The following is a 27,151-nucleotide window of genomic DNA, read 5'->3' on the forward strand; positions in this document are numbered from 1 at the left end:
CTCTATATATATATATATATATATATATATATATATATATATATATATATATATATATATATATATATATATATAAATACAATTTAAAAAATGCATGTGAATAAAGTTTCTGTACAAAGCTTCTACACAACTTGCCTGAACGTTGGAGTTGTGCGTCTTCCAGGCTCTAACGGCATACAGAGCAGAACTGAGGGACGATCCCATCATCAACACTCACCTGGCCAAGCTGTACGACAACCTGCTGGAACAAAACCTCATCCGAGTCATCGAACCGTTTTCCAGAGTACAGGTAAGGACGTGCGTGGCCTGTCGTCACAAAGGAAAACATTTATTTTTACCTCAGCATCCACTTTATTTCTTCATAACTTTGTACAAAAACTGTCTTCAGCTCTACTCAGACAAGGTTTTTAATGTTAGTCACCAGAGTCTGTCCATGATGGGCATCTTTCCATATTCTAGGCGGACGAGTATCTAAATGAATGATTATTTAATTGCCTCTACTTCTGTTTTCAGATAGAACACATATCAGGTCTAATCAAACTGTCAAAGGTATGTATATTTGTACTTTTGCTTACTGTTATAATAATGTATTTCTCTAAACAAGTGGGTTTTATATATATTTTGTTTCTTATTTGTTTTCAGGCGGATGTGGAGAGGAAATTATCGCAGATGATTTTGGACGAAAAGTTTCACGGTAATTGGAATAGTCTGTTCCTAATGACGAATCCGCTGACCACTTTGTTTTTGTAACTTTTTTTTAACACTTTTTGATTAAAAAAAAAAAAGAGAGAAAAAAATTAATTCAATTTCAAATATTTTTCTTATGAATTGTTTATATATTGTTGTGATATGTTGTGCAGGAATCCTTGACCAAGGTGAAGGAGTCTTGATCATTTTCGAAGAGCCCCCAGTGGACAAAACATACGAAGCAGCCTTGGAAACAATTCAGAACATGAGCAAAGTCGTGGATTCACTTTACAACAAAGCCAAGAAACTGACATAGGTAATAAAAAAATTCAATTTAAGCATTGCTGTCATTCTTTTGCATAAGTCCCGACTAAATACTCTGTCTTCTGTCCTCAGAGCAGATTGCCACGGCAGTGCGATGGAGGAACTGTGTGAGTTTGACCAGCGTGCGTAACATTTTAAGAAGGGGACAAGGGAGAGCAACAAAAAAAAGTCCCACAAACTGCAACAAACAGGATTCCCCCATCAAACTCCCCACTCCTCTCCCTCAATGGACAATTTCATCACTTCTCTTGTTTGTTTTTTTGTTGTTTTTTTTTCCTCCTATAATTTTGATATCTCTTCAGGATTCTGTAACACTCAGCGGCCAAATCAGGCCATCAGGGAATATTGTACAACCACAATAAAAAAGAAAAAAAAAGATTTAAAAGGTTTAAGAATACATATATGTTTATATCTGCTATAAGGTCGGGCTTTCCAAGCCTTAAGCTGACTCCAGTGCAACCTCAACGGTGCAACATTGACCTCTGCGGCCTCGGACTCTGCTGCCAACTGCGTACGCAGCAGCGAGGCTTTCTCCTCCTTCTCGTCCACATCTTTCAGAAGCACACTGTTCAGTTTTTGGAAGGTTGGGATACTCCTTGGGATACTGAATTTTGGTCGAAGAGCTCCTCCCTAATTCTCATTTCTTTTTTTTCCTCACCATATCAATGCCAACAGTTAAGTCCCCGCTGTATTTCAGATATGTATTAAACTCACTTTATATGTTTTTTTGGTTTTGTGTTTTTGTTTAAAAAAAAAAGGAAAGAACAGAATCAGATGGTTGCCACATGTCTGCCCAGCCTGGATATGTAAGAACAGACAGGATGCCATTTCACCACTAGTGCCACTTTTTGGGCGCTTCAGTTTGCCTCAGTGTTTGAGTGCAATATGAGGTCGAAGGTCAGAGGTCGAGATGTATTCATCGCCTCTGAGCGTCTGTGAGTTAACCCTGAGTGAGCAATTCTCCATTGTTAGTTCCTAGCACTAGTGTGGAATGCTAGTAACCAAACAATTTGTATGGTTTTGATTTGGTTGATTTTTTTTTTTTTTTTTTTTGGTTTTGTTTTACTCTTATAAAGACATTTTCAAAATAAATATTTTGTATTTTAAGGATTTTTTGTCTTGTCTCTTGCAAAAAACAAACGTGTAACTTTCATCAGCCACTCAGCTATGATATTCCTTTTACAGTACGAGAGCGAGAAGATGGTATTGAAATGTTGCAAGAATATTTCTTTGAAGTGCACTCTAAGAATGGCAGTCAATGGTATCAAATGGATGAGTGAAGTATGTCTGCTAATCAGAGGACAAGTCCAAGCCATTCATTGATGCTATAAAATAACAAGTATTTTCCTCCTGCTGCTATATTTGTCACTAAATTGAAAAAGTAACACTCATCAAAGGGCATTAAATCAGTTAAACGGACAGCTTTGGATTGTCTCATTTTGATTTTTACACAACCCGCATTATTGTTCTTAACAAACCAAAATAAAGTATTGGTTGATTTTTCACAGACAAGAAAAAATAATACATGTTTCTTTAACATTTATTATATTATACATACCTCATATTTTATTCCTTATCTCATTTGTTTTTAATGACAATTTACATATGAAACAGATGACAGAACAAAGACATTACACAATTACAATTTTCACAAATTAAGTACTTATTTTTATTCATTAGTTTAAGACAACAAACCAATACCAATTTTAAAAAGAAAACACACAAAAGATGTATATATTACATATAGATAAAATCATAAGATAAAACTTTTGGTGTGTATTGGTCTTCACATTTTTTTTAAAGCTAAAAAACATTCAAATATAAATAATATAATATTGCAGACAATTAGGCTCCTCAGCATAATGGTACAGATAAACAATACTTAAATTAAAAAAAAAACAATAATTAAAAAATACAATGGAGAAAAATAAACTCAATAAAATAAAATAATGAGGGAGAAACATAGGTTTTAATTTAAAGGGTTCAACATGCAGTTTGACAGTTGTTTTGTAACTTTTTAATCGATACGTTTGAACATCTTAATATTTTCTTTAAAAGCAAATGCAGTGAACTTGGGAGCAACTTTTATTGTTACCTTTAATTATGATATTATTATTATTTGTTTTACACAATTCAGGCTGTTATCTTTACTCGAACTGAATGTATGAAATGTCAGAATAAATTTGCAGAAACGATTCCGGTTCAACAATGCCAAAATTATATAGTTTTTAACATAAGAATTTGGAGAATGTAGATGGAGAATATATTTTTCTTTATATGGCGCTATGCCCGATACGTTGTGTGCGTGATGACGTCACGTCACGCCGGCAGATCCCGCCTCTTCGCACGTCACTTTCTCATTTCTGCAGTTGTTCTGTCAGCGTTTGTGCTGAATAGCACTTGAACGGGAGTAAAACAAAAACAACAACAACAGAAAAGAAACGCAAAGATGACCGAGCGGGTGAGTTTACTCGAAGCTAACTTTTAAATCCGCCACGAACCGGAAACGCCGAATGTTGAACCTAGCGTGTACTTTTAAGTACCAGAAGCTAGTACAAGTGAGCCAACACAGCACTTTAGCCTGTGTGGCAGAATCAGATGTCATTCAAAGAAACTTCGTAGGCAGCCCGGAAGTGGAATGGAGTATCTTATGACCGCAGCTAGCATGTAGCATTGTTATTAACTAATATGTGTAACAGCAGCCCGGGTTTTCAACCGGTCTTGTATTGTCAGTAGCTTTATTGACTTAAACATTATGCTAGGTGTGGACACGTAGCTCCCATTTAAAAAGGCTTAAATCAACCGGTGGCCGTTGGGTGATAGAAGGAGGAAGTGTAGCTGCATTCAAAGTGAACAAGAAGAGGACTAAGATGCTCAGTTAACTCCTTAGTGTTAAATCAGCTCTTAATTAGCTACAGTGTAAACAACGTGACCGTGTGTTTCACGGTAAAATAAAAAAGTACTGCCGTCTAAATACAACAGCCCTGCAATGAGTCGTACCTTCACGGAGGTTATTATGGCTTAGTTAATTTATTTATTTATTTTTCAACTATTCATTTCCTTTACAAAATGTCACCAATGCTGAGAAACGTCTTCATATTGCTTGTTTTTTTGTCCCATCAGCAGCCAGAAGTGTCAAAATTACAGACATCCTATACTAAAGTAGAAGAACATACTTGTGTTTCAAAAAGACTGGTAGAAGTACTGATTCAACGTATTTACTCAAGTAAAAGTGGAAAAAGTACAGGCTCTGAAATGTACTCAAAATATAAAGTAAAAAAAGTATTATAGTAGTATAAAAGTCTTTTACAATGGTGCCCTGTAGATACAGTTAAATACATAGATAAAAATAAACATATTAAATTATATTCATATGTATACACATAAGAATTACAGTGTCCAAACGACATGCATACAGTGCACTTTTAATTAGAAAGTTAATTAGTTTGGGCTTTTCTTAGTTTCTTTCTTTAAAGGAGCAGTTAGTGGCATCTAGTGGTGGGGTTGCAGATTGCACTTGACTGAATGCTCCACCACTCACCCCTCTCAATCCCAAGTATGTAATAACTACAGTGCTCTTGTTTGTGTTTGGTTTGTCCATTCTGGGCTTCTGTACAAACAGAACCCCACATTCCTCCACACCATTCATTTAAGTGAATGGGGTTGACGGTATCCTAGTAAATACTCCTACTGATTTGTCTTAATCTCTAAGATTAAGTGGCCTCACCATTTAATAATCCAGATTTATTTAAAGCACGCTGATATGTCTGTCAGCGTTGCAAGGTTACATTCAACATCGTTATTTGTAACGAGAGAGCAGATTGACGCTGTATTTGTCTGATTTTTCTCCTTATTAATCCAAATCTACATACTGTGATGTTTTCTATCGTACAGATATTTATCTTTCCTGATCAGTAGAGGCTGTTTGTAATGGAACAAAAATGACTGTAGCTACTATTATTTGGTCTATAACTGGTGAGGATGTGCTTTACTGAACCTTTGGTCCATATTTCTTCACAGTGGATCATGAAGTTGCTTGTTTCACCACAGCTTTGTGGATGCTGATTCACCCAGCTGGTAGCTAATGCCATGGGTCAGACGGTTTTCGAACAATATTGCAGTGATCTGCTGCTAACTGTTGATAAGCTCACAAACACAAAGCAAATTTACCTCCATGTAGACACCAACAGTGTTTCATAAGTCACGGCTGAAATAACTATTGCTGCTTTCTTCATGTTGTGTAAGTTTTGGCAGGCTATTTATATATTTTTTAAATTTTTCAAGTGTTAGTTATAGTAATACTCAGTTTGGCCACAAGGGGCTGCAGTGTACACATGTTCTAAATGGTCCTCATTTATATAGCACTTTTTTCTAAATGGGACTGAAAGAATGATCCTGATTCAAAACATTTTTCTCAACTACCAACAGTTTTTTTTTTTTTTTTACACCAGTTATAAACACCCACCTATTTTTAAAATATAAATTCAGGAGAGAGAACAATTTGTATCAAGCTGAGAAAATGCTCAAAAACTCACCAGATTTAGGACATAGTTTTTAGAGCACTCCAATTCAACCTTGAATGACTATTTACTACTTAAGAAATTGGGAGCTGCATCTTTAAAATCCCTGCATCACATAAGAAAAACATCTGTCTGTATTGCTTCCTCAGTGGAATCAAAGTTTACGTGTCCCTCTGCTCTCTTTTCAGATTATGCAAGTGGCTCGATGCCCGACGGATGAACTCTCGCTGACCAACTGTGCCATCATCAATGAGAAGGAGCCCCAGTTTGAACAGTGAGTGGAGGAACGGTAACATCTGGGTTTGACACTGTGCTTTGGTTCCACATTGAATCCTTTCCTCTTTTCTCTGAATTCTCCATCTCCGTCCAGACATGTGACTGTACGCAATTTAGCCCACAAGTACGTGTTCACCTTGAGGACGCACCCCAGTGTCAACTCCGGGACCATCGCCTTCAGCCTGCCTCAGGTAGGTTTCAGTGTTCTCCTGCCGCATGTTCTCAGTGATCACCGTGTCACCCGATGGCGGCGGTGTTTAGCTGTTTTCTGTAGATGTCATTTAAAGTGATTGATTTTGTGAGACAAAAATAGGAAAAAATATATTTTACCACATGTAGCTAACCGTTATTCTTCAATGCTTCATTTTCCTTGTAAACAAGATATTATAAGGAATACGTTTAATAAGTTTAATAGGTGACTTGCATGCTGTTGAAGGCAGCAAAACCAAATACAATCATCATTTCTTTTTCTCCAAACATATATATAATTTTTTTTTCAGACTTTATGATCCTTACAAATCATAATTTGATCACATGATGCCGGTACAGGTTACTGCGGCAAGTAGGTAACCAGGAAGTGACGTCGTAGATACAGTTCAGTGCATTTGAAAAGATGCGTGCTACTGTTGCGCTAACACAGAAGCATGTTGGACACACACACACACACACACACACACACACACACACACACACACACACACACACACACACACACACAGATAATAGTAGATTTTGGACATCCTCTAAAATGAAGCTGTCTTTGGTGGTTTTCTGTGTGCTCTCTGCACGAAACCTCTTTGTTTGTCTCAATCTGTCTGTTACTGCTTTTTTCCTTTTTTTGCCTGCCCGTCCTCCGTCGTTATGGCAGCCACGACGGCACACAGGTATACCACTGGATGTTTCCGAAACCTTTAGTGTATAGCTGTCTTTTTGAAAATGCAATTGCCTTATTGATGGCTATTTCTGCAGTAATATATCTTAATACAAAAAGAAATAATGAGACATGCAACTAAGTCAATCGCTTGCCTTTTTTTCTTTTTCTTTGCAGAGAAAATGGGCCGGTCTATCGATTGGACAAGAGGTTAAAGGTAAGCTTCACATTAAGAATAAAATACCAATTTTATATCCTCAAAAGTCCAAAACTAATTAACAATTAATTGATCTGAGTGAAAAGTTGTCTGTATCAAACTCTGATATTTTTCTTGGGAGTGCAGCTCTGTTGTTAATGAGCCGCAATGATGACATTTACATACACAAAATATTCAGTTATTTTCCCTTATTTCCCTAAAGACGATATGAAAATGAATATTCTACTACAAGTTTTGCAAGCTTTTTATAAACAGCTGGTTTGTGTACAACACACTGAGCTGGCTGTGTGTCTCAGTAAAACCCCCGGTTGAGACGCACATTCCCAAAGTCCTGTACACGCGTCCAAAGAATGAATCAGAATAAGGCTTTGGTTCCCAAAATTGTATCAACTGCTTAATGGAGTTACATTTTGAGAACTGGATCTTCATTAACACTTCATTTTTTAATCACAAGCTTTTTGAATTAAAGCAATGTCTGAATTTTCAGTGAACAAAATGTTTTAAATGTTTTCCTTCACCAGATCATTTATCAGGCTGGTTGCCATCGCGTGTCTCTTGTGTGTCTTCTTCCTTTCAGCCTTTTGTGATGACTACCATTCATTTGTCATCCATTGATTAGCGGAGCTTGGCTTTCTTCTCTCTCGTCACCGAGCGCCCGTTGAGTCAGAGACGCCTCGAAACAAGACGTCAAACCCAACAGGGTTCAGTCTTTGAGGGATTCAGTCACTTCCGTGTGACCGACTTTAAAGGCAGCAGTCAGAGAAACATCTCGCCACGTCTGACAGTCATATCTTACAGATGACTAATTATTCACGGGGCTACGGGGTTTAGCTATTATTCAGGTGTCATGCGGAGTGGAGGGAACATGACTTACCCAGCTCAGGGAGAGACAGCCTAACAATGTGGGTGGGTGGTGTCACTGCACATCTGTCTGGGAGGCTGGCCAGCATCCAGAGAAACAGAAGATCTGTTCTTTGATGAAATATTTCACTCGGCTCCCTCGGGGCCAAGCGATGCCCCAAATGATGGGCGCTATTATGATACTGTCTGCATATCAGCAGTGAAAGGGAGGAATGAAAATGTAATCCACTGAGTGGGAGAAAAAACCTCATGATACCTTAAAATGACTTGGCCTTGAAAAACAACCCGTCATCTCTGTCTCTTTCTGTTTAAAGGAACCATAACAGAAGAGCTGAGCATAACATTCCATAGAATGGATCAATGTTTTCAGCAGTGTCTCCAGATTATCGTGATATGAATAGTGTAGCAGTTTATTGCGGGAGGTCATTTTCCTAATTACCTGGCAGCGCATCTATCAGCCCAATTTAGAGGAGAGCTAACAACATATCTCATTTGCATAAGGAGTCAGGAACTTCCTTTTGAGTGGTCGATTCATTGATTAAGTCACCACTCCACATGTGCTAATTAGCTTAAATCCTTCTGTTAAGTAAGTGTCTAATTGAACATTATTAGAATTACAACTTACAGTCTGCATTGATCAGCCTACCACAGATAAATTGTACAGATGTAAGACTGGTTGCAAAAAGACGTCTGATTGTATAGAAGTCTATGAGAAAAATACTTCTCTCTTGATTTTTATCTCAGTCTTCTTCAATCCAGCATGATGTTCATTTAGTCCATTAATGTCCATTTAGAGTCCACCAGACCAGGAAGCAGGGGATGCTTTAGGGGCGGGGCTACCTGCTGATTGACAGGTCGCCTACTTTAACACTTAGCTGTAATGTTTACCTTGAATTATGGAAACTAACCTTCTCATCGAGTCGGATGCAGTAAGGTTGCTGCTTGTGTTCGTCACATCCACCGTCGCTCCTCCGCACCCAAATATGGTGACGACCAAAATCCAAGATGGCGATGCTTATACCTGGTGGAGACAGTAATCCAGAGGGTGTTGTCTAAACTACTTTCTCTTTTCTTTTACTCCCTTTATAGTAACAAACTACAAGTTTGACAAGTCCAAACAGTGTATAAGCAGCATGACGGTGGAGATTGACTTCCTGCAGAAGAAGAGTGTGGACAGCAACCCGTACAACTCGGACCACATGGCCACCGAGTTCATCCAGCACTTCAACAACCAGGCCTTCACCATCAACCAGCAGGTGCTTTAAGGGGTTTCAATAACGTGTGACGTGTGTTCACAGTCAAAGCACAACCACAGATTTGTGGCATTAATTGCATCTTCATTTTTTGGTTGATCAATTTTAATGTCCACATACTCCCGTACAAAGTCTCTCTGTCCTGATCTCCTGATGTCTATGTTTGTAGCTGGTGTTTAGTTTCTGCGATAAGCTGTTTGGCGTGGTGATAAAGGACATGGAGGCCATGGACCCGAGTATCCTAAAGGGAGACCAAGCTTCCGGCACCAAACCCAAGGTATCAGCGTCCCGTGATGTTCTGTCTCTCTGCGGATCATGAAACACTCACACCAAGTTGATTGTGGTGAATGTCAATAAGATGATCATCTTTCTCGTTTCAGATTGAGATCGGCTTGTTGCTGGGAAATAGTCAGGTGATTTTTGAGAAGTCCGAGACCTCATCCATGACCCTGGTTGGTGAGTGTCGATGACATTCAGAGATTTGAATCTTTGAGTCTTTTGCGGTCTGATCTCCACCAAACAGCCACTGACATGATCACTTCAAACCTTAAAACGTATTTATGTAGAGAGAAACAGGTTTTTTAAATCCACTATTGAGCTGGGTGGTTCTCCACAAAACCACAAGGGGGCACACTTCACTAATTTTACTCAGCTTGCTTTGCCTTTTATGTTTTGTTGGCAGTGGTACAATATCAATGGCCAACAGGCAGTTAACCTGCATGACAAGGTTTAAATATTCTGCTTATATGAGATAATCTATTTCACACAACAGTCAAAACGAGGCTAAAATCTTGAATTTGCCTCATAAAATAGAGAGATTTAAATAATGAATGTTTGATGCCTGCTTATTAAATTCACTGCACACAATCATCTCTTAACTGTCAATTAAAAAAACACTTGTGTTAACCTAAGGAAGGTAAGTCAATAATCAGCAAACATGAGGCTCTGCTTTAACAACCCATTATCGTCTGTTTTTGTGTCGCCTCTCCAGGGAAAGCAAAGACCAGAGAGTCTCGCCAGTCCATCATCAGCCCAGACTGGAACTTCGAGAGGATGGGCATCGGCGGACTTGACAAGGAGTTTTCTGACATCTTCCGTCGAGCCTTCGCCTCCCGAGTCTTCCCCACAGACATCGTCGAGCAGATGGGTGAGTTCTTCTCTCGCCGTACGTCACACGATGATGTCGGGAGTTTGTCCGCGTGGGTTTGAGGACATTTTCCTTTTCACATCTTCATCCGTGATTTATCTGAAAATGTTACTTTAAATAGATGTGAGGACATTTTTCCTCAATATGCTGAATGTTGAGCATTAAATCACTGTAGCACTCTGTATGACAATAATGCATTAAAAACATACTTATAACGTGTTATAATCTATTTATAGCACTGTATAATGATTTGCTTTAATCACTCATGAATAATCAATTCTGAAGAATTACTTGACTGTATAACACATTGTAAAGCATTTTACAGTTACAGTCAAGTAATACCTGAGAAATGATTGTTTTGTAAGGATCATATTGTATTAGTATTGCCATTGTTGTAATACATTATATTTTTTCATAATTAATTATATTCTGATTATGAATTATTGTGAAGTGAAAATTTATATTTTTTGTGTGTTCTTGCGTAGAATGAATTATAATACACTATTATCCTTACAAAAAAATCTGATTATTGTTATGAGAATAACTATGTCAAAACAGTGCTATAAGCAGATTATGATGCATTATAAGTATGTTCATAATGCATTTTATACATGGGCGTCATAGAAAATCATGTGAGAAAACACTGTCCTCAAATTTTTCAACATTCATCAGGTAGCACAGATTAGTAAAACCCACCAAAAACATAATCACCGTTTTCAGTTATTATGTGATCCTTAAATCAGCACGATGACACCCAATAATGCCTTTGAGCCTGAATCGGTGGAACCCGACCGTCAGCCATGAGCAGACGAGGCAGCGACCGTGATCCCTGCACAAACTCATTAATTGATCTTCGGCAGCTGTCAGATTACCACAGTGATTCACTTTTTTTTTTGCAAAGGCCATCAGGTAGTGTTCTTTGTGACTCATACGTAAACCCCTCCCCTCCCTTCCCACACACATACAATCAGTCCTAATCCCCGCTCCCAGACCTACAAGTCTTGTGAAAACCTGTCGTAAAGACGCCCTGAGCTCGGCAAACACACGCATTCACTCACATCTGGCACCGGCTCGGTGCTCGGGGCCTTGCGGCAGCGTCCGGCGGCGTGTGCGCTGACCTTTTTCAGCCGCGGTGTGCAGCAGTCGATGTGTGGCTGCAGCCAGCTGGCTGCTGTAATGAGATGGCTGCCCCGATAGAGCGTCCAGCTAAAGGTAAAGCTGTAATTGGCAGGCGGGGGGAGCAGCGAGGGCAGGTGCTGACGGACGTCCACGTTGGACACTGTGTGTGTGTGTTAGTGTGTGTGTGCACTCATAGTTTCACCTTGTCTCCCCTTTGCTCCCAGAGAGGTGAAGCAGACAGACACAAGCTTCAGTCCCAAACACAACCATGTTAACTTTTCTCCCGCCTTTCCTCGAGTCCCCCCCCTTTCCCTCCCACCCCTCCCTCACCTGTCAACCTGGCTGCTTTTCCTTCAGCAGACCCAAATGGCAGCTCAGATGGTTATCTGAGGGCCTCTCAATTAGTCTGGGCTAAATGTCATTAAGCAGGTGCAAAAGGCCATTAAAAGACCGGCACTGTGAACTTGGAGGAGTCGGAGCTTCTGGTTTCCACACTTGGTCTTTGTGGAAATCTGTGTGAAACTGTGGAGATGATGCTGCTGTGGAATGATTCAGTTTAGCTTAGTTTTTCAGACAAAGCTCAAATGTAATGACACGCCACGTCCCCAACACACCAACAGATACATATGACAATAAAAAAAAACATCATATTTAGATATTTCTTTTAAAAACCTGCTTCTAATGTATTGGAATAAGCAGGTCTTTATTTGAAGATGTCGTCCAGCAGCGTCTGTTTAATTCAGCTCCTCTGTAATTCCGAGACCCTGTTTTAAATCTAAAGGTCAAGTTTCAGATTGGCCACCTCTGGTTTAAGGTGACATGATGGGCTCTGGTTTTGTGTCTTGACTTCTTGAAGTAATTGTCGAGGTAACAAGGGGCTCCGCTGTTTAAGATCCAATGGATTAAGTCAGGACACTGAAATCTCAGCACGCAAAAACTTTTTTCCTCATAAATATGAGTTACAGAAAATGGTGGGATTATTATTCCCGCAAACAGATGGCGCTCTTCATCAGACAGATTAACGTCCCACAATGTTTTGTTATGAACGCATACTTAATCAAAGCAGCAGAATCCTGAGACACTAAATAAGGATGTATATGCAATCTATTTATTGTGTGGAGATCGTGTGTCATATATTGCTCTTTTTAAATCATGCTTCCGATTGTTTCTTTGTTGCAGTCTTTGATGTAACAATGACGCTTACAGTCGCAACAGTACACCGGGAAGCACTTATTGTTTTCCTGTTTCAGTTTTATTTTTTGGTTTCCTGGTGAAATCGATACATTCCTCCACGTGTGTGCGTCTCTTGACCTTGTGTAATACAAAACTAAACTACTGACAACAGTAAAGCAGTGGGATCAGGAAAAGAGGGAGAAAAGCCACATGGTGATCTAAATGTTGGGACAAGACTTTTCATGTGAAAAGGGAACATTCCTGCTGCTCAGCGTTTGAACCGCTGGATTAAACGTCTTCTGCTTGAGCTTCGTCAAATATACCAGCTTTCATAACTAGCAGAAACATTTGCCCGTGTGAACGTCCCTGTGCTCGAGCTTGACTTCCGTCCCCCCCTCTCCCCCCGGTTGTGTGTGTGTCTGTCTCCAGGCTGTAAGCATGTGAAGGGAATCCTGCTGTACGGACCCCCGGGCTGCGGCAAAACCCTGATGGCACGACAGATTGGCAAGATGCTCAAGGCCCGGGAGCCAAAGATCGTCAACGGCCCCGAGATCCTCAACAAGTATGTTGGCGAGTCTGAGGCCAACGTCAGGAAGCTGTTTGCAGACGCAGAGGACGAACAGAAAAGAGTGAGAGCGCAACTTATTACATTATATACACGTATACCCAGGTTTTTATCCTGAGAACTGCTTCGAGCCCTTTTTTTCGACCACGAGAACCGTTTCCCCAGAGACTAGCAACCTTTCCAGTAACTCATTGCGTTTCAGCTGCAGGAATAAGGGTCTAAATAAGGGGTCCGTCTTGCTAAAAGTACAGGAACGTTCGTGTCTGTGTTTGCATGGATGACGGTCACTAACCTGTCAAACACACACACAGTGCCGCTTCATCTCGCAATGATACAAATCCAAGGTTTATTTCTTTTTCCAGTGTGTTTTTTTGTTTTATTTTTAGATGAAATAAAAGCTGCGGAGTAGATTTTCTCCTGACCAGCAGCCCTCGTCAGTCTGCTTTAGATCGCTATGGAAACGCAGACAACAATCAGGCCGAAAACTAACCTTTTTAGTTCCTTGACAAGTTGATTATAGCTTCCAGATGCGTCACTGTACCCGCAGTGCTACAACTTATTATCCACACATCAGATAAAACGTCTGTTCTTGTGCACCAGAGTTCTCCCTTCATTGCCGTGAAACACAGATAAGATATTTCATCCGTCCAAACAGAAGCGGAGAAAAAAAACTAATTTCTCCAGGAGTGGAGAGATCTGCCCTTTAGCCAGACGTAGCTGTAATAACTTTGGTAAAGTTCTGGTGTTTGGATGGAGAGACGCTGGCGTCGAGGCCTCACTCTTCACCACCTAATGAGGGGCCGGGCTGTCTTTGACCTCCTGTTAGACGTCGCGACACACACACACACAGACGCACACTGACACACACACACAGTGTGTAATAAGGACAGCTCCACACCTGCTTTAAATGCTACGGAGGAGACTGACAGGTCTGGAGATGGAGGGATAACCCCCCACCCTGCTACTCTCGCTGCTTTTCTTCCATCCGTCCCTCTATTGAGGGTCAGTGCTGGTTTTCAGGTCAGGATGGAAGTACAACATTGGCTTATGTCTCCGAAAGAGGGAAATATATTATGTATTTATTGGAATTAATTAGAGCTGAGTGTAGAACAACTACTATTGAAAGTAGTCATAGTACTAGTGATGGTACCCTTTATGTAGATATGTGAAGATGCAGCACATTTGTGGAGAATTTACTTTTTGTAATTTGTACATTTGATGTTATCTTTTTTTGTCTAGAAAACAATTGATGAGTCTCTATCCAAACCAAATATTTTAAAACAGAATTAAATGTTTAAAAATACCAATCCTCTGTATGGAGAGCCAGTACATCGTTTCTTCCAACTAAACCTGTAAAATATTTTATTTTTATTTTTTATTCAATAGTCTATAAGTGTTAGACATTAAATGCATTTTGTGCAGATACAGGAGTGATATTCATACAACTCAAAGCATGCATCTACATATTTTTTCTTAAATTAAATAACTTTCATGCCACCATCGACTCCAAAATCCCATTTCCAAGCCCATCACTGATGCACCTAAAAAAATGGTTGTGGTGACCTTTGACCTAATCATTTATTTGTCCCCTCTCGTCTCTCGTCTCCCTCAGCTCGGTCCCAACAGCGGCCTTCACATCATCATATTTGATGAGATCGACGCCATCTGTAAACAGCGTGGCAGCATGGCGGGCAGCACGGGAGTCCACGACACCGTCGTCAACCAGCTGCTGTCCAAGATAGACGGAGTGGAGCAGCTCAACAACATCCTGGTCATAGGTGCTCGGACACAAATAAACACTTTCACCGGCTCTCCCCGAAACAGCTGCACTCCTAACTCATCTCTCTCATTCATCACTCTCCTCTGCTTTCTCTGCTATCTGTCCATCTCCCCCTCCCTCAGGTATGACCAACAGGCCTGACCTGATAGATGAGGCCCTGTTGAGGCCGGGAAGACTGGAGGTCAAGATGGAGATCGGTAAGGAGTGAAGAATGCGCTGATAAGGTTTTCACTCTGCTGTTACAGTACAGTTAATCTGGTATTTATTCAAGTGAACATTTAAAAGTTAGTGATTCAGCAGCCCCGGTGAGATAGTTTAGTGTGGGAATGTTGGACAGAAAGAGCAGTGGAGCCCCACGTGGCCCCGCCACGTCTTTCCTGCAACGACAGCCAGTTTGAGTAAAAAAAAAATAAATCAAGTCGACACATTCGAGGTCCGTAACTTCCCCCGTCCTCCTTCCAGGGTTGCCGGATGAAAAGGGCCGCATTCAGATCCTCAACATCCACACGACAAAGATGCGTCAGCACGAGCTGCTGGCCGGCGACGTAGACATCAAGGAGCTGGCGGCGGAGACGAAGAACTTCAGTGGTGCCGAGCTGGAGGGGCTGGTCAGGGCCGCGCAGTCCACCGCCATGAACAGACACATCAAGGTCAGAGAGCGCCGCTGGGTTTAGAACCGTTAGACTCTGTATTTATGAATGAGTTCGATGTAGGCCTTCAATTACTTAGTCTGTATTTTTGTTATGTGTTCAGAGTTGTCAGTCCTTCCATTCTCGTGAACGCGATTTAACAAAACTTCTCAAGTGGTAAAAATCTAGTGGTAACCCCAGACCCTTTATTCAGACACCTGAACAAAAACCCATTAAAATCATGAAAAACACTGACGAGGGAACCTGGAAGTGCACAAACCAGACTCGTTTTTTAGGGTTTGTTTTTATATATATATATATATATATATAAAGAGCCACCCAGGTGAGGAAGGATCGGGTAAATAACCCAGGTGTGTGTTCCTCAGTTAAGTGTTTCATCAGGTGCATAAGCTCAAATCTACACAACTCGGTAGGACACACCGATAAGGCGTAGTTCTCATCTGTTAAGTGTTCTCCACCCCCAACACACACACACACACACACACACACACACACACACACACACACATGGAGCTGCAGATATTGGAGGGTGATGATAAATGACAGACAAGGGCCTTACACAAGTCTGATGGCTGTGACGTTTTTCTTCACTCCTCTAAACACTAATTCTTCCCTCCCTGCCTCCCCCCCTCCCTGCCTCCTTCTCTCGGTCTGACCTTTCTGCTCTGAGGGAGTACATTGTCTGCTGACACATCGTGCAATACTTCATGTAATGGTTTTAATTCATTTGGGGGGTCCACAGAGTTTGTCCAGGAACAAAGTAACTCAACTTGTGTGTGTGTGTGTGTGTGTTTGTGTGTGTGTGTTGCAGGCCAGTCACACGGTGGAGGTGAACATCGAGACGGCAGAGAAGCTGCAGGTCAACAGACTGGACTTCATGGCCTCACTGAATAACGACATCAAACCTGTAAGTTCAGCCTCTCCATCTCTCCTCTGTGTCTCCTTCTTTTTCTGTGTTAAATGTAATAAGCCAAGGTGCTTAAACTGCAGTACCTCAAATGGCCACTCGAGGCTTGCTCTGAAATCTTCATAGACCTAGTCTCTGTAGCAAATATCCCCATTCATGACAACTGGAAATTATATTGAGGCTTAAATTTAGGCATAATTGACAGCGTGGACATATTGAGTGACAGGTGCCCTCTGTCTCTGATGCATCTGGATTTTTAACATTTTCTGAATTTGGAATTTTGGAGCTAGAGCTGCTAGCTTATTTAATTTCTAAAGAGTTGGCAGCACTGTGCTAGGTTTTTCAGTTAAACATATTTTTTGAAATATAGGTTGCTTTTCTCCTTTCCCAAGATTACCGACCCAACCTGCTGTATATTTTCTTTCTAACTTGACACAACACACTCAAACAAAACCCCCAACCGTCACACTATTTCTCTCTCCCTCTCTCTTGCCACCCAGGCGTTTGGCACCAATCAGGAGGACTACGCCAGCTACATCATGAACGGGATAATCCGATGGGGCGACCCGGTGTCGGCCGTCCTGGAGGACGGGGAGCTGCTGGTGCAGCAGACGAAGAACAGCGACCGCACACCGCTGGTCTCCGTGCTACTGGAGGGTAAGACTCACACACACCAACCTCATACAGCCTCCTTAATCAGCATCCAGCGGCTGAACACTCGGCCCAATAAAAATGTATTTAAATGGGTAGTTTGTGTTGCAGACAGCTGATTTTGTGATTGATCCTCTCTGTCAGGCCCACCTAACAGTGGGAAAACCGCGCTGGCTGCTAAGATCTCTGAAGACTCCCAGTTCCCCTTCATCAAGATCTGCTCCCCCGACAAGATGATCGGACACTCGGAGATCGCCAAATGCCAAGCCATCAAAAAGGTCAAGTCTTGACATTTGTACAGAAATGATGTAAATGTGTGGAAAATGTTTACGGTCACAAATATAATGTTGTGGTTTCCCATCTTGTGAGTGCTGTTCAGAATAATCTCTCTTTAATAGCATTATTGTACCGCATACATAATATAACTCAGACTTAAAGGAACTGTTTGTAGTATTTAGGAGGATCTTTTAGCACAAATGTAATAATATCACATAAGTATCGTATTAATAACTATGTTTTCATTAGTGTATCACCTGAAACCTCATATCTACTGAGGCAGCAGCCATTTTTCTACAGGAGCCCAGAGTGGACAAACCAACTGGCCCTGGAGAATCACGGTTTTCAATGTTACTTACAGGCCACCTTAGTTCCACTCACTCAATTCCAGTAACTCCACTAACTCAGGTCCACACTCTAGTAAAAGGGAGGGTGAGCCACTTAGTCAAACACGTCGGTCAATTTAAGGTTTTGGATCTTGTTGTATCATTTATTTAAAGTCTGAACTGATGCCACAACATTCAAATCATTCTTTTCAGCTTGATCTGAACCCGTTTGCTCTTTTATTCCCTGTGACAGATATTTGAAGATGCCTACAAGTCCCAGCTGAGCTGTGTGGTTGTGGATGACATTGAACGTTTGTTAGGTAAGATGGAGAATCCCTCTACTACAAGGCGGCTAATGATGAGCTGGTGTGTTGAACTAAATAGACACCTTTATATTTATGAGGACATACTATTGTCTAATAGAAAATGATCTGTCTCATCAGACTACGTCCCAATTGGCCCTCGTTTCTCCAACCTGGTGCTACAAGCTCTGCTGGTGCTGCTGAAGAAACCTCCTCCAAAGGTGACAAACACGTTGTTGTGGTATTTATTTTGGAGCATGCTCACTGCCGGGGGTTGCTAGTCCCGAGGTGGCAGAGAGAGGGCAGCAGATCTTACAGATGCCCGCGTCTGTGAGGAAGTCTTGTGAGGAATAGTTGGAGGTCTTTGGCTGCGGCTGGCATGTGTGTGAGTGTATGGTTATTAGCGAGTGTTTTGGTCCGGGCCTGTTGTGCTCACACTGAATGGTGGTGGTAGAGACCCATTTCTCATAGTTCTCACACACACACACACACACACACACACACACACACACACACACACACACACACACACAGTGTTTGTGAATGAGAGTATAGCCCACTATATGGCTGCATGTGCATGAGAAGTGGCGCGGGGCCTGGTGTTGAATGCCTGGCTTGCAGTGCTCCTCTGGGGTTGTAAAGCGCTGGGCCCAGCGGGGTGCCTGGGGCCGGGGGAGGCCGGGGGGACAGGGAGGAGAAAGGGCTCTGTGAGAGAGCCAGGACCTGGCAGCGCCGCCGCCTGTGTGGCACCTCATCTGCATGCAGCATCACAACCCCCCACGCCATGGGGGGGCAGCCGGCAGCCATAATCCCCCTGTCTACTCGCCACTCCTCTGCCTCTCCTCCTTCGCCGTCTCCTCCTGGTCCTCCTCCAACTTGTCGGCTTAGCGGAGCTACATTTCTTTCGCTTCTCCTTCTTTCTTCTCGGCTGTTGTCGCCTGTTGTGTTGTGCTCTGTTTATTGTTTTCCGTTCCCTGTGCTCTTGTTGCGACTTAAGGCTCCGGTACGCTGTCAACCTACAGCCTGAAACGCACCATCATGGCAGAAATGTGGTGAAACGGCATCCCGAGGTCCTGCTGACCACCGGCTGAGGAGCATTGGCTTGATATAGGTTTCACCATATGTCACCATATTGTCTGGTACTCCAATGAACAAATAGTTCATATGAAATAACTACAAGGTTTTCTGTACTCTCGTGCAACTTAAATACTTGATGAATATAAAGCTAATTGAGAACTTTGTTCAGGTTAGTAGGTGCTTGTTATCAGTTTTTTTAATGAAGCCATTTCAGTTATTTCTCTTGTTGAATTGCCGCCCGGCCCCGTTGATAAAATCAATCGACGGGGCATCAAAACTGACGCCGTCATAAATTTAGAAGAAAATTCTCCCAATGCGATAACTGCCATAAGCTTTATGAGAATAACAATAATCTGAATACAACCTGAAATGATCTATTTTTGAGTAGATGTCTCTTCCTGGGCTTTTTTTATTTCTCCGATTGTCATCAATTCACTCAACGTTCATCATTGGTATCCTCAGAGCTAACACAGTCCCACACAGACCTGTAGGAAGTTTTATTACTCCCATATCGTGTACGTGTCTTCAAATAAAAACGCTATCTGTTGCATCACATAATTTTAATTCGCAGTCCTTGAAAGCCTTATCGTCGGCAACTAGACTTTCAAGGATTGTCTGGGACTGAGAACCTTCCCAGATATTTAATGTGCAGACTTCTGAAGAGCTGAAGAACATGAACAAATGAACGGTTGAATAAAGAAACTGAATTCACATCTTTGCGTCACTCGTCAGGGTCGTAAGCTGCTGATCATCGGCACAACGAGCCGCAAAGATGTCCTCCAGGAAATGGAGATGTTGGACGCTTTCAGCACCACCATCCACATTCCCAACATCTCAAGGGGAGAGCAGCTGGTCGAGGCCCTGGAGGTAACACACACACACACACACACACACACACACACACACACATCTTCCATGTTTGAGTAATGAACTCACCTTTGCTGAGTGCTCTCCTTGCTTTCCTCCTCCCTACAGCTGCTGGGCAGCTTTCAGGAGGTGGAGCGGGCCAGCATAGCTAAGTCTGTGAAGGGCAAAAGTCTGTGGATCGGCATTAAAAAGCTGCTCATGCTGATTGAAATGGCCGTGCAGGTGAGTAAAGAGATGCGTTCTGTGCATTTGCGTTTTTTCATGCTCTTTCCTGTATTTTGAGTAAAAAGACATGTGACACGTTAAATATTGATTGAATAAACAAGCTGCTCTGTGTAGCAGCAGGGTTAGGGTTGTCCACATTGGGGTTTTGCAGGCTCATTGTCTGCAGGTCACTTTTGCTGCTGGATGCTGTGTTTAGTTTACTAACGCCACAACCGAGCTCTTTACTTCCCCTTCCAAACGAGGAACTTTGGGACCTTTTAAGTGAAATGTGACAAAGTCAAAGAGACCAGAGACCCTCTGTCTCTGGTATCGACAAGTATTCAATATTATTACATTACTGGCTGAATTATGTTTCTATGGAGGATGTGTGCCAGCGGTATTAAAATATGGAAAGGTCAAGTGGTCTCAGCTTAAGGAAAAGAGCAAGGCAGCCTCGTCTATTTCTCTTTTTTTTAAACACACATTTCAAATCTATTATTGTTTTCTGTGATCGTGCGCTCCGTCCCTCCTCTTCCTCGACATCTGGTCGGCATTCTCGACAGTCGACAGAATCTGTCTCCGTCATAAAACTGTCATCTGTTAGTTGGAAGGAAAACCGTGCGACTGTCCTGATGATTTGTTGAGCATAAGGATCCACTACGTTTCTAGTTCACAAACCACTCTCCCTCCCTCCCTCCGAAACGCCGTCAGGATCCACTCCTAGTTTTGAAACCGTGTTCTCGCGTTGCTTTCCAAGTTACATTCACGTGTTCTGAATCAGAGGGAAGCTACTCATAAGAGCCATCATACGCAGCTTGTGGTTTTGGTGCACCCGCAATTTAGAGCAAAATCAATAAAGATCACTCATCCCACACATACGGCAGGTTAAAAAAAACAAAAAAAACCTCACTTTAAACTCATCCAACTGTGGAAACGTGTAGAAAAAACACCGACCACCAACTCCCAGCAGATTCTTGGCTTGGACGAGTACAGTAGGTAGAAAGTCCACTCACCTTTTAAAAGTCCTCTTCAGGGGTTTTGTGGTTTGGCCTCGGAGTAATAGGGTTTTTGTTTTTTTCCCGTCCTGTTGACAGTGGTGTAGTTATTTCTGCTCAGCGTGTACCTAAATGATGTACGTGCTTGTTGGGGCCCCGACCCTGTCAAAACTCTTCAGATGATAATCAATTTGATTGGTTCGCCGTGTATCGCTCCCTGAGACGCAGTGTTCCCGGAGAGCTTAGGGTTTAACTTTAGAACACGTTGCACCAAATTTTAAAACTAGCTTGAAATAATAAAAAATCCATTCATTGCATTAATAACATGTTTTTCTCTTTAGAAGAAGAAATAAGGTCTTCTGTGCCGATGCAGAGGAATACTCCATGAATAACATTACGCCAACTGACTTTTTATCTTGTTACCTAACAAACTATTTAACATTTTGTGGAGGAAAACGGAGCGCCCCCTAGCTCGTAGGTCATGGCAGCACACACACAGTGTATTTATTTATTTATTCCTTTATTTAGATTCGGGTAAGCAAGTGTCATTTTGATTCAACTCTATATCATTTTGGTTCAAACTTAAACAGATTAGTTTCCACTTGTGCAACAGTGCTCAGCTTAATTTTAAATCCAGTTTAACTCCTTTAAAACTCTAGTTTTGCTAAACTAGAACTAGTAGTGGACTAAATGAATCATTGCTGGTGCAACCCAGCCTCAGTGATTTGAATGGAAGACTTTCAAGAATGTAAATGGTTTCTTTTGCTTGCATGAAAGCTCTGTTTGTTGAGCTTTTACCCACACAAACAATGCACCTCAATTAGAAAGCTTTATTCACTTAAACTGACTTCAAGGCGCAGTTTAACATTTACTAATCAGCAGAAGGCGGTCCTCGTCCCTGATGTATTTTAAGGGGCTGGACGTCAGGACGTCTTTGCCTCTGCTGCAGTCTCAAACTTCATGGAAGTGTACATTACCGGAGATCTCTTTAAAGCTTATAAAGTCGGCTTTCCAAGAGACATTTTTCCAGTTTCTTCTTCTTCTTCTTCTTCTTCTTCTTCGGTGCTCCTGAGTCCTGCCGTCCACGGCGACCAGATCGTCTCAGAAACCAGCTCCATCTGCCTTTTGTCAGAAAGTTGGCTGCTGTTAATTTCTCCCTGTGACTGTGTGTCTGTGGTATGTTGATGATGTGCACTGCCTGTTTGTTGAGGCTGGATACTGTGTAATTGCTGTGGTATGCACAAATGCAGCCATGTTGTGCACCCCCCTCCCCAGTTTGAGCCTGAAGAAGTATGAATCTGCGTTTGCCGAGACATGCTACAAACAGCCACACACACACGCACGCACGCACGCACGCACGCACGCACACACACACACACGCGCGCACCACATCCACGATTCGTCTGCGTTCTATCTTCTTTCCTCTCATTCCAACGTCTCTGACTGCTCCGTGTCTTGACTCTCGTAGCTGCAGGCGATTCCAAACATACTGTAAGTTATTGCATAGGTTGCTATTAATTTGACTTCCTGTCCTCCTCCCCTTCGCCGCAATCCTGTTTGTGCGAACCGAAGCGTGAACTCCAGGACCTGCTGCTCTCACACATCGCTTTCAAGTTTCAACACCTTGCTTCTGAATTTCAACTGATTGGTAGATTTATTGTTTGATGCATATGTGCACTCAGAAGTAATGTGTGTGGGTTTTTTTTTAGATGGATCCTGGCTACAGAGTTTGCAAGTTCCTAAGTCTACTGAAGGATGAAGGAGGGTAAGTATTTTGTCGACATGTACAAATGTAGCAGAGAAAGGGAAGAAAAAGCAGTGAGAAGCACAAAATGTGGATTAATAAAATACATTTTTGTCTTTTTTTTTTTTTTTTGCTTGCAGACTGGGTTCTGAAACGTTCATGGGGATCTAGATTCTGTGGAGCCACATAGTGAAGAATCGTTCAACGGTAAGACTGCAGGGCCTTCATCAGGCTGCATGGTCGCATTTCTACTCCCTTTTTCCTGTCCCGAGTGAAGGGAACTAAAGGTGAAATCTGTTCAGTTAGTCATTTGTGTCATTGGTGTCATTGGTGTCAAGCAACCGAAGAGAAATAAAGGCTTATAGTGTGTGAGCCTCATTAATTGTGTTCAGCCAATAAAACTAAAATGATAAACGATGAATAAACACTCAGCCATCAACACGAGCAAGAAAAAGTTCTCCTGGTAACGGTGACATTATGTCCTCGCGTTACTCGCATGTTGAGCAAAGTTCCAGAAGATGCTGCTCTCTTTGAAGTTCTCTGGCGAACGCCGCTTTGTGAGCGGCGTCCCGCGAGGCGTGCACAAACGGCAAAAAACTTGGTAGAAGAACTTTTCAACGCGTAGCCGGAGCGCCGCCTCTCATCGCAGCCTCAGAGACTTATGGTATAGTCGGCTAGCCTAAAAATAGGTCGAGGAACACAGGTGCTCTCTTGCGGCGGCCTGTCTGTCTCATCTCACTTCTATTTGTCTCTGATCACTCAGCAGCCGAGGAACGGCAGCCTGAACGAGGCGGGAGGAAGCAAGAGACACGCTTTCACCTCTCTCTCTCTCTCTCTCTCTCTCTCTCTCTCTCTCTCTCTCTCCTCTCTCTCTGTGTGTCTCTCTCTCTCTCTCTGTGTCTCTCTCTCTCTCTCTCTCTCTCTCTCTCTCTCTCTCTCTCTCTCTCTCTCTCTCTCTCTCCCTCTCTCTCTGTGTGTCTCTCTCTCTCTCTCTCCCTCTCTCTCTGTCTCTCTCTGCATCCCTGAAGCTCTGTGCGCTTCTCTCTGCACTGCAGCAACCAACCAGGCGGCCTCCTCCTCATCCTCCTCTTCAGCGCTATGTGAAATGTAAAATAAGAGAAGCGAGCGGTGTTTGTGGTTTACTGTTTATGTTGCATTTGCAGAGCAATATTGCTGTAATCTCCATGTGATGCACTTATTTGGGATGTTCTATATATATATAAATATATATAAAAGAGTTCAGGCAACAGATGCATTTCTAAAGTGAGTAGATGTGCACAAACACTAATCACAACCCTGTTTGTTTATTTGTATAGGCCTTATTTGAATGCACAGCTTTAAGGCGATCATTCCAGGTGGCTGCGTCACTTAAAACATTAGTTCTTATCATGTTATGTACTTGCTTGTGTGTCTGACCTTTTCTTTTAATGAATAAATTAATTCTATTGCTATTACTAACAAGAAGATGTAGTATCTGAAATGAAATGAACCACCAAATGATACGAGTGAAGTTACCTCACAGTAGGCGTGGGACGGTGTGATGTCACCGTTGTCCCCACCGTCCTGATTCACCGTGTGATTATCCCCAACATCCGGAATCACTGTACCTCACATTTTGTTAAGAAGCAAATGTTTTATTACAACATAACAGAACATTTCTATTTTTTTTAGGGGGGTTGAAAAATACATTTTATATAAGGTAATCATAAATCATAAGGTCTCCCTGCATAAATAAATGATAAATAAATCATTTTTAAAAATGGACATGTGCGAGTGCGATTTCATGTATTTATTTGTTTTACTTCTCTACCACGATAGTGAGCTAAAGTGCATTTTAGAGTCGCTCATGATGATATTATCCCCATAATGAAAATTCACCACAATCAACTTATATTTTTTATCATCGTCCGACCTGTAGGTCACACCACGCTGCTTTAAACATGTGTTGGGCTGTTCAGTATAAAGTAACATCTCTCCTCATTCACCACAGTCCCTCTGAAAACCCGTCGTGCCAATCCACCACCAGTTCACTATCGAGTGATCTTCTTATTTTGGCACGTTTGAATTCATGAGGACGTGTCTTTATAGCTATGATTGACGTCTCGTATTAAAACGAACCTACGCAGACATTCGCATCATCAGTGACAGCAGCTCAAACACCGTTTAGTGAAGCTTCTGCAGAGGAATCCATCAGTGCAGCCTTCTCCAGTCATCAGCCTTGTCCACCCAAAGTAGTCCAAATATTTTCTTTTCCAGTTTCAGTAACATGAGCTGATTCTGTTGCTACAATATGTGGTCTTCACTTTTGTTTTTATCTTTTTAATCTACAAGTGAAATGAAATAAAAACCAAACCAGAGCTCAGTTTAACTTTTATTCATTATTTCTACATGTTTTTTGTGATTGTGTCACCTCATCTGGATCATCTCATCGCTTAACACCCAATTATTTAATCATAATCCATCCTTTATGCTAACATGTATGACAGCCATTTTACTGGAAAATGCTGGTGTTATTCTTTATTTTTCTTATGGTAACGCATCCCACAGAAAGAGCAATGTGTTTGTCTCAGTCTCACTATGTATTTATAGTTTCTATATATAACTAAAACAGCAGATTGCTGTAGTTTTTAAATCAAGCAGGGATTTTGCGGGGGACTATTTTCAGTGGTGTATTAATCCACACGGGGGAAATGAATAGTGTGTTAATTGTGATGAAGGAACATTCATGTGTCATTAATATTTGATATGAAACAACAATGATCTCTGTGGCAAAGAGGAAGGCGATGTGTTTTCTGTGAGCGCCTCATGGTGACATGAATGTATGTGAAGCGACTACAGAAGTGATTCATGTCTAATAATGTGATAAACCACCTTCACACCAGTGTGGACCGTGTGGCTACAAAGCAAAAAAAAAGCACGAGACAGTTTTGTTCTTCAAATATATAATCTTAGTTCAGTCATACAGATATATACATCGTATAATAAATAATATTTATAAAAACATAACATTTACGATTATAAAATAAAAAGGGAATTATTCACTTTTAAAACATTTTGTACAAAACTTTGGATATAGCGGGAGGAAGTGGAGGGGGGGGCTGAACACAGAAAGGCGGGCCCAGGTAGGAGGATGACACGGATGCTAAGCTACGTCACACAGAGGAGACAGCCTGAACACGATGGGGGGGTTTGTTTGTTGATGTAATCAATGGGAAGCAGGAGGGAACGTGTGTGGAAACCTTCTCAGTTTGGTCCACGAGTCAGCCATCCATCCATCCATCATCCATCCATCATCCATCCATCATCCATCCACCCATCATCATCCACTCATCATCCATCCATCATCCATCCACCCATCATCCATCCATCATCCACCCATCATCCATCCATCCACCCATCCATCCATCCACCCATCATCCATCCATCATCCATCCACCCATCATACACCCATCATCCATCCACCCATCATCCATCCACCCATCATCCATCCACCCATCATCCATCCACCCATCATCCATCCATCATCCATCCACCCATCATCATCCACCCATCATCCATCCATCATCCACCCATCATCCATCCATCCACCCATCATCCATCCATCATCCATCCACCCATCATCCACTCATCATCCATCCATCATCCATCCACCCATCATCCACCCATCATCCACCCATCATCCATCCATCCATTATCCATCCACCCATCATCCATCCACCCATCATCCACCCATCATCCATCCATCCATCCACCCATCATCCATCCATCATCCATCCACCCATCATCCACCCATTCATCATCCATCCATCATCCATCCACCCATCATCCACCCATTCATCATCCACCCATCATCCATCCATCATCCATCCACCCATCATCCATCCATTCATCATCCATCCATCATCCACCCATCATCCATCCACCCACCCATCATCCATCCATTCATCATCCACCCATCCTCCATCCATCCATTCATCATCCATCCATCATCCACCCATCATCCATCCATCCACCCACATCCATCCATCCATCCATCCATCCATCCATCATCCACCCACATCCATCCATCCATCATCCATCCATTCATCATCCACCCATCCTCCATCCACCCACCATCCAGCCATCATCCATCCACCCACATCCATCCATCCACCCATCATCCATCCATCCATCCATCCACCCACCCATCATCCATCCATCCATCCATCCACCCATCATCCATCCATCCATCCATCCATCCACCCACCCATCATCCATCCATTCATCATCCACCCATCCTCCATCCATCCATTCATCATCCATCCATCATCCACCCATCATCCATCCACCCACCCATCATCCATCCATTCATCATCCACC

At 42.1% G+C, this 27,151-nt stretch overlaps 2 protein-coding genes across 5 annotated transcripts in view; both read left to right on the forward strand.

Moving 5' to 3' along the window:
* psmd11b (proteasome 26S subunit, non-ATPase 11b) overlaps window positions 1-27,151 on the forward strand; it is a 76,828-nt gene that overhangs the window by 5,956 nt on the left and 43,721 nt on the right. Inside the window, exons 9-13 of one of the 3 annotated variants that reach the window (XM_084001914.1) lie at window positions 164-289; window positions 514-549; window positions 643-694; window positions 861-1,003; window positions 1,084-1,735. In XM_084001914.1, coding sequence (XP_083858040.1) covers window positions 164-289; window positions 514-549; window positions 643-694; window positions 861-1,003 — 357 coding nt within the window. In that variant the 3' untranslated portion in view covers window positions 1,084-1,735. Of the gene's footprint in view, window positions 1-163; window positions 290-513; window positions 550-642; window positions 695-860; window positions 1,004-1,083; window positions 1,736-27,151 lie in introns of those variants that run through there. The other 2 variants (XM_084001915.1, XM_084001916.1) reach the window with 2 other exon arrangements.
* LOC311032991 (vesicle-fusing ATPase-like) lies at window positions 3,352-23,707 on the forward strand. 2 transcript variants are annotated; one of them, XM_084040122.1, is made up of 22 exons: window positions 3,352-3,472; window positions 5,720-5,805; window positions 5,902-5,998; window positions 6,856-6,895; window positions 8,846-9,012; window positions 9,179-9,286; window positions 9,390-9,465; window positions 10,001-10,156; window positions 12,878-13,077; window positions 14,626-14,791; window positions 14,916-14,990; window positions 15,256-15,443; window positions 16,255-16,350; window positions 16,851-17,007; window positions 17,146-17,279; window positions 17,857-17,923; window positions 18,047-18,126; window positions 19,715-19,849; window positions 19,958-20,071; window positions 22,758-22,813; window positions 22,933-22,999; window positions 23,556-23,707. In XM_084040122.1, the coding sequence occupies exons 1-21, from the start codon at window positions 3,461-3,463 to the stop codon at window positions 22,961-22,963; spliced, it is 2,241 nt and encodes a 746-aa protein (XP_083896248.1). In that variant the 5' UTR covers window positions 3,352-3,460; the 3' UTR covers window positions 22,964-22,999; window positions 23,556-23,707. The 2 variants fall into 2 exon arrangements, with proteins under 2 accessions (XP_083896248.1, XP_083896247.1); XM_084040121.1 differs by having other exon boundaries at window positions 23,559-23,707.

The sequence above is a fragment of the Eutrigla gurnardus genome, assembly GCF_963514095.1.
Source record: "Eutrigla gurnardus genome assembly, chromosome: 22".
In the NCBI taxonomy this organism is placed as follows: domain Eukaryota; kingdom Metazoa; phylum Chordata; class Actinopteri; order Perciformes; family Triglidae; genus Eutrigla; species Eutrigla gurnardus.

Excerpts from the sequence above, each read along its gene's own strand:
- LOC311032991 (XM_084040122.1), top strand. Across the intron at positions 5,806-5,901 it reads AAGGAGCCCCAGTTTGAACA|ACATGTGACTGTACGCAATT; the intron begins GTGAGTGGAGGA and ends ATCTCCGTCCAG. Across the intron at positions 22,814-22,932 it reads CTACTGAAGGATGAAGGAGG|ACTGGGTTCTGAAACGTTCA; the intron begins GTAAGTATTTTG and ends TTTTGCTTGCAG.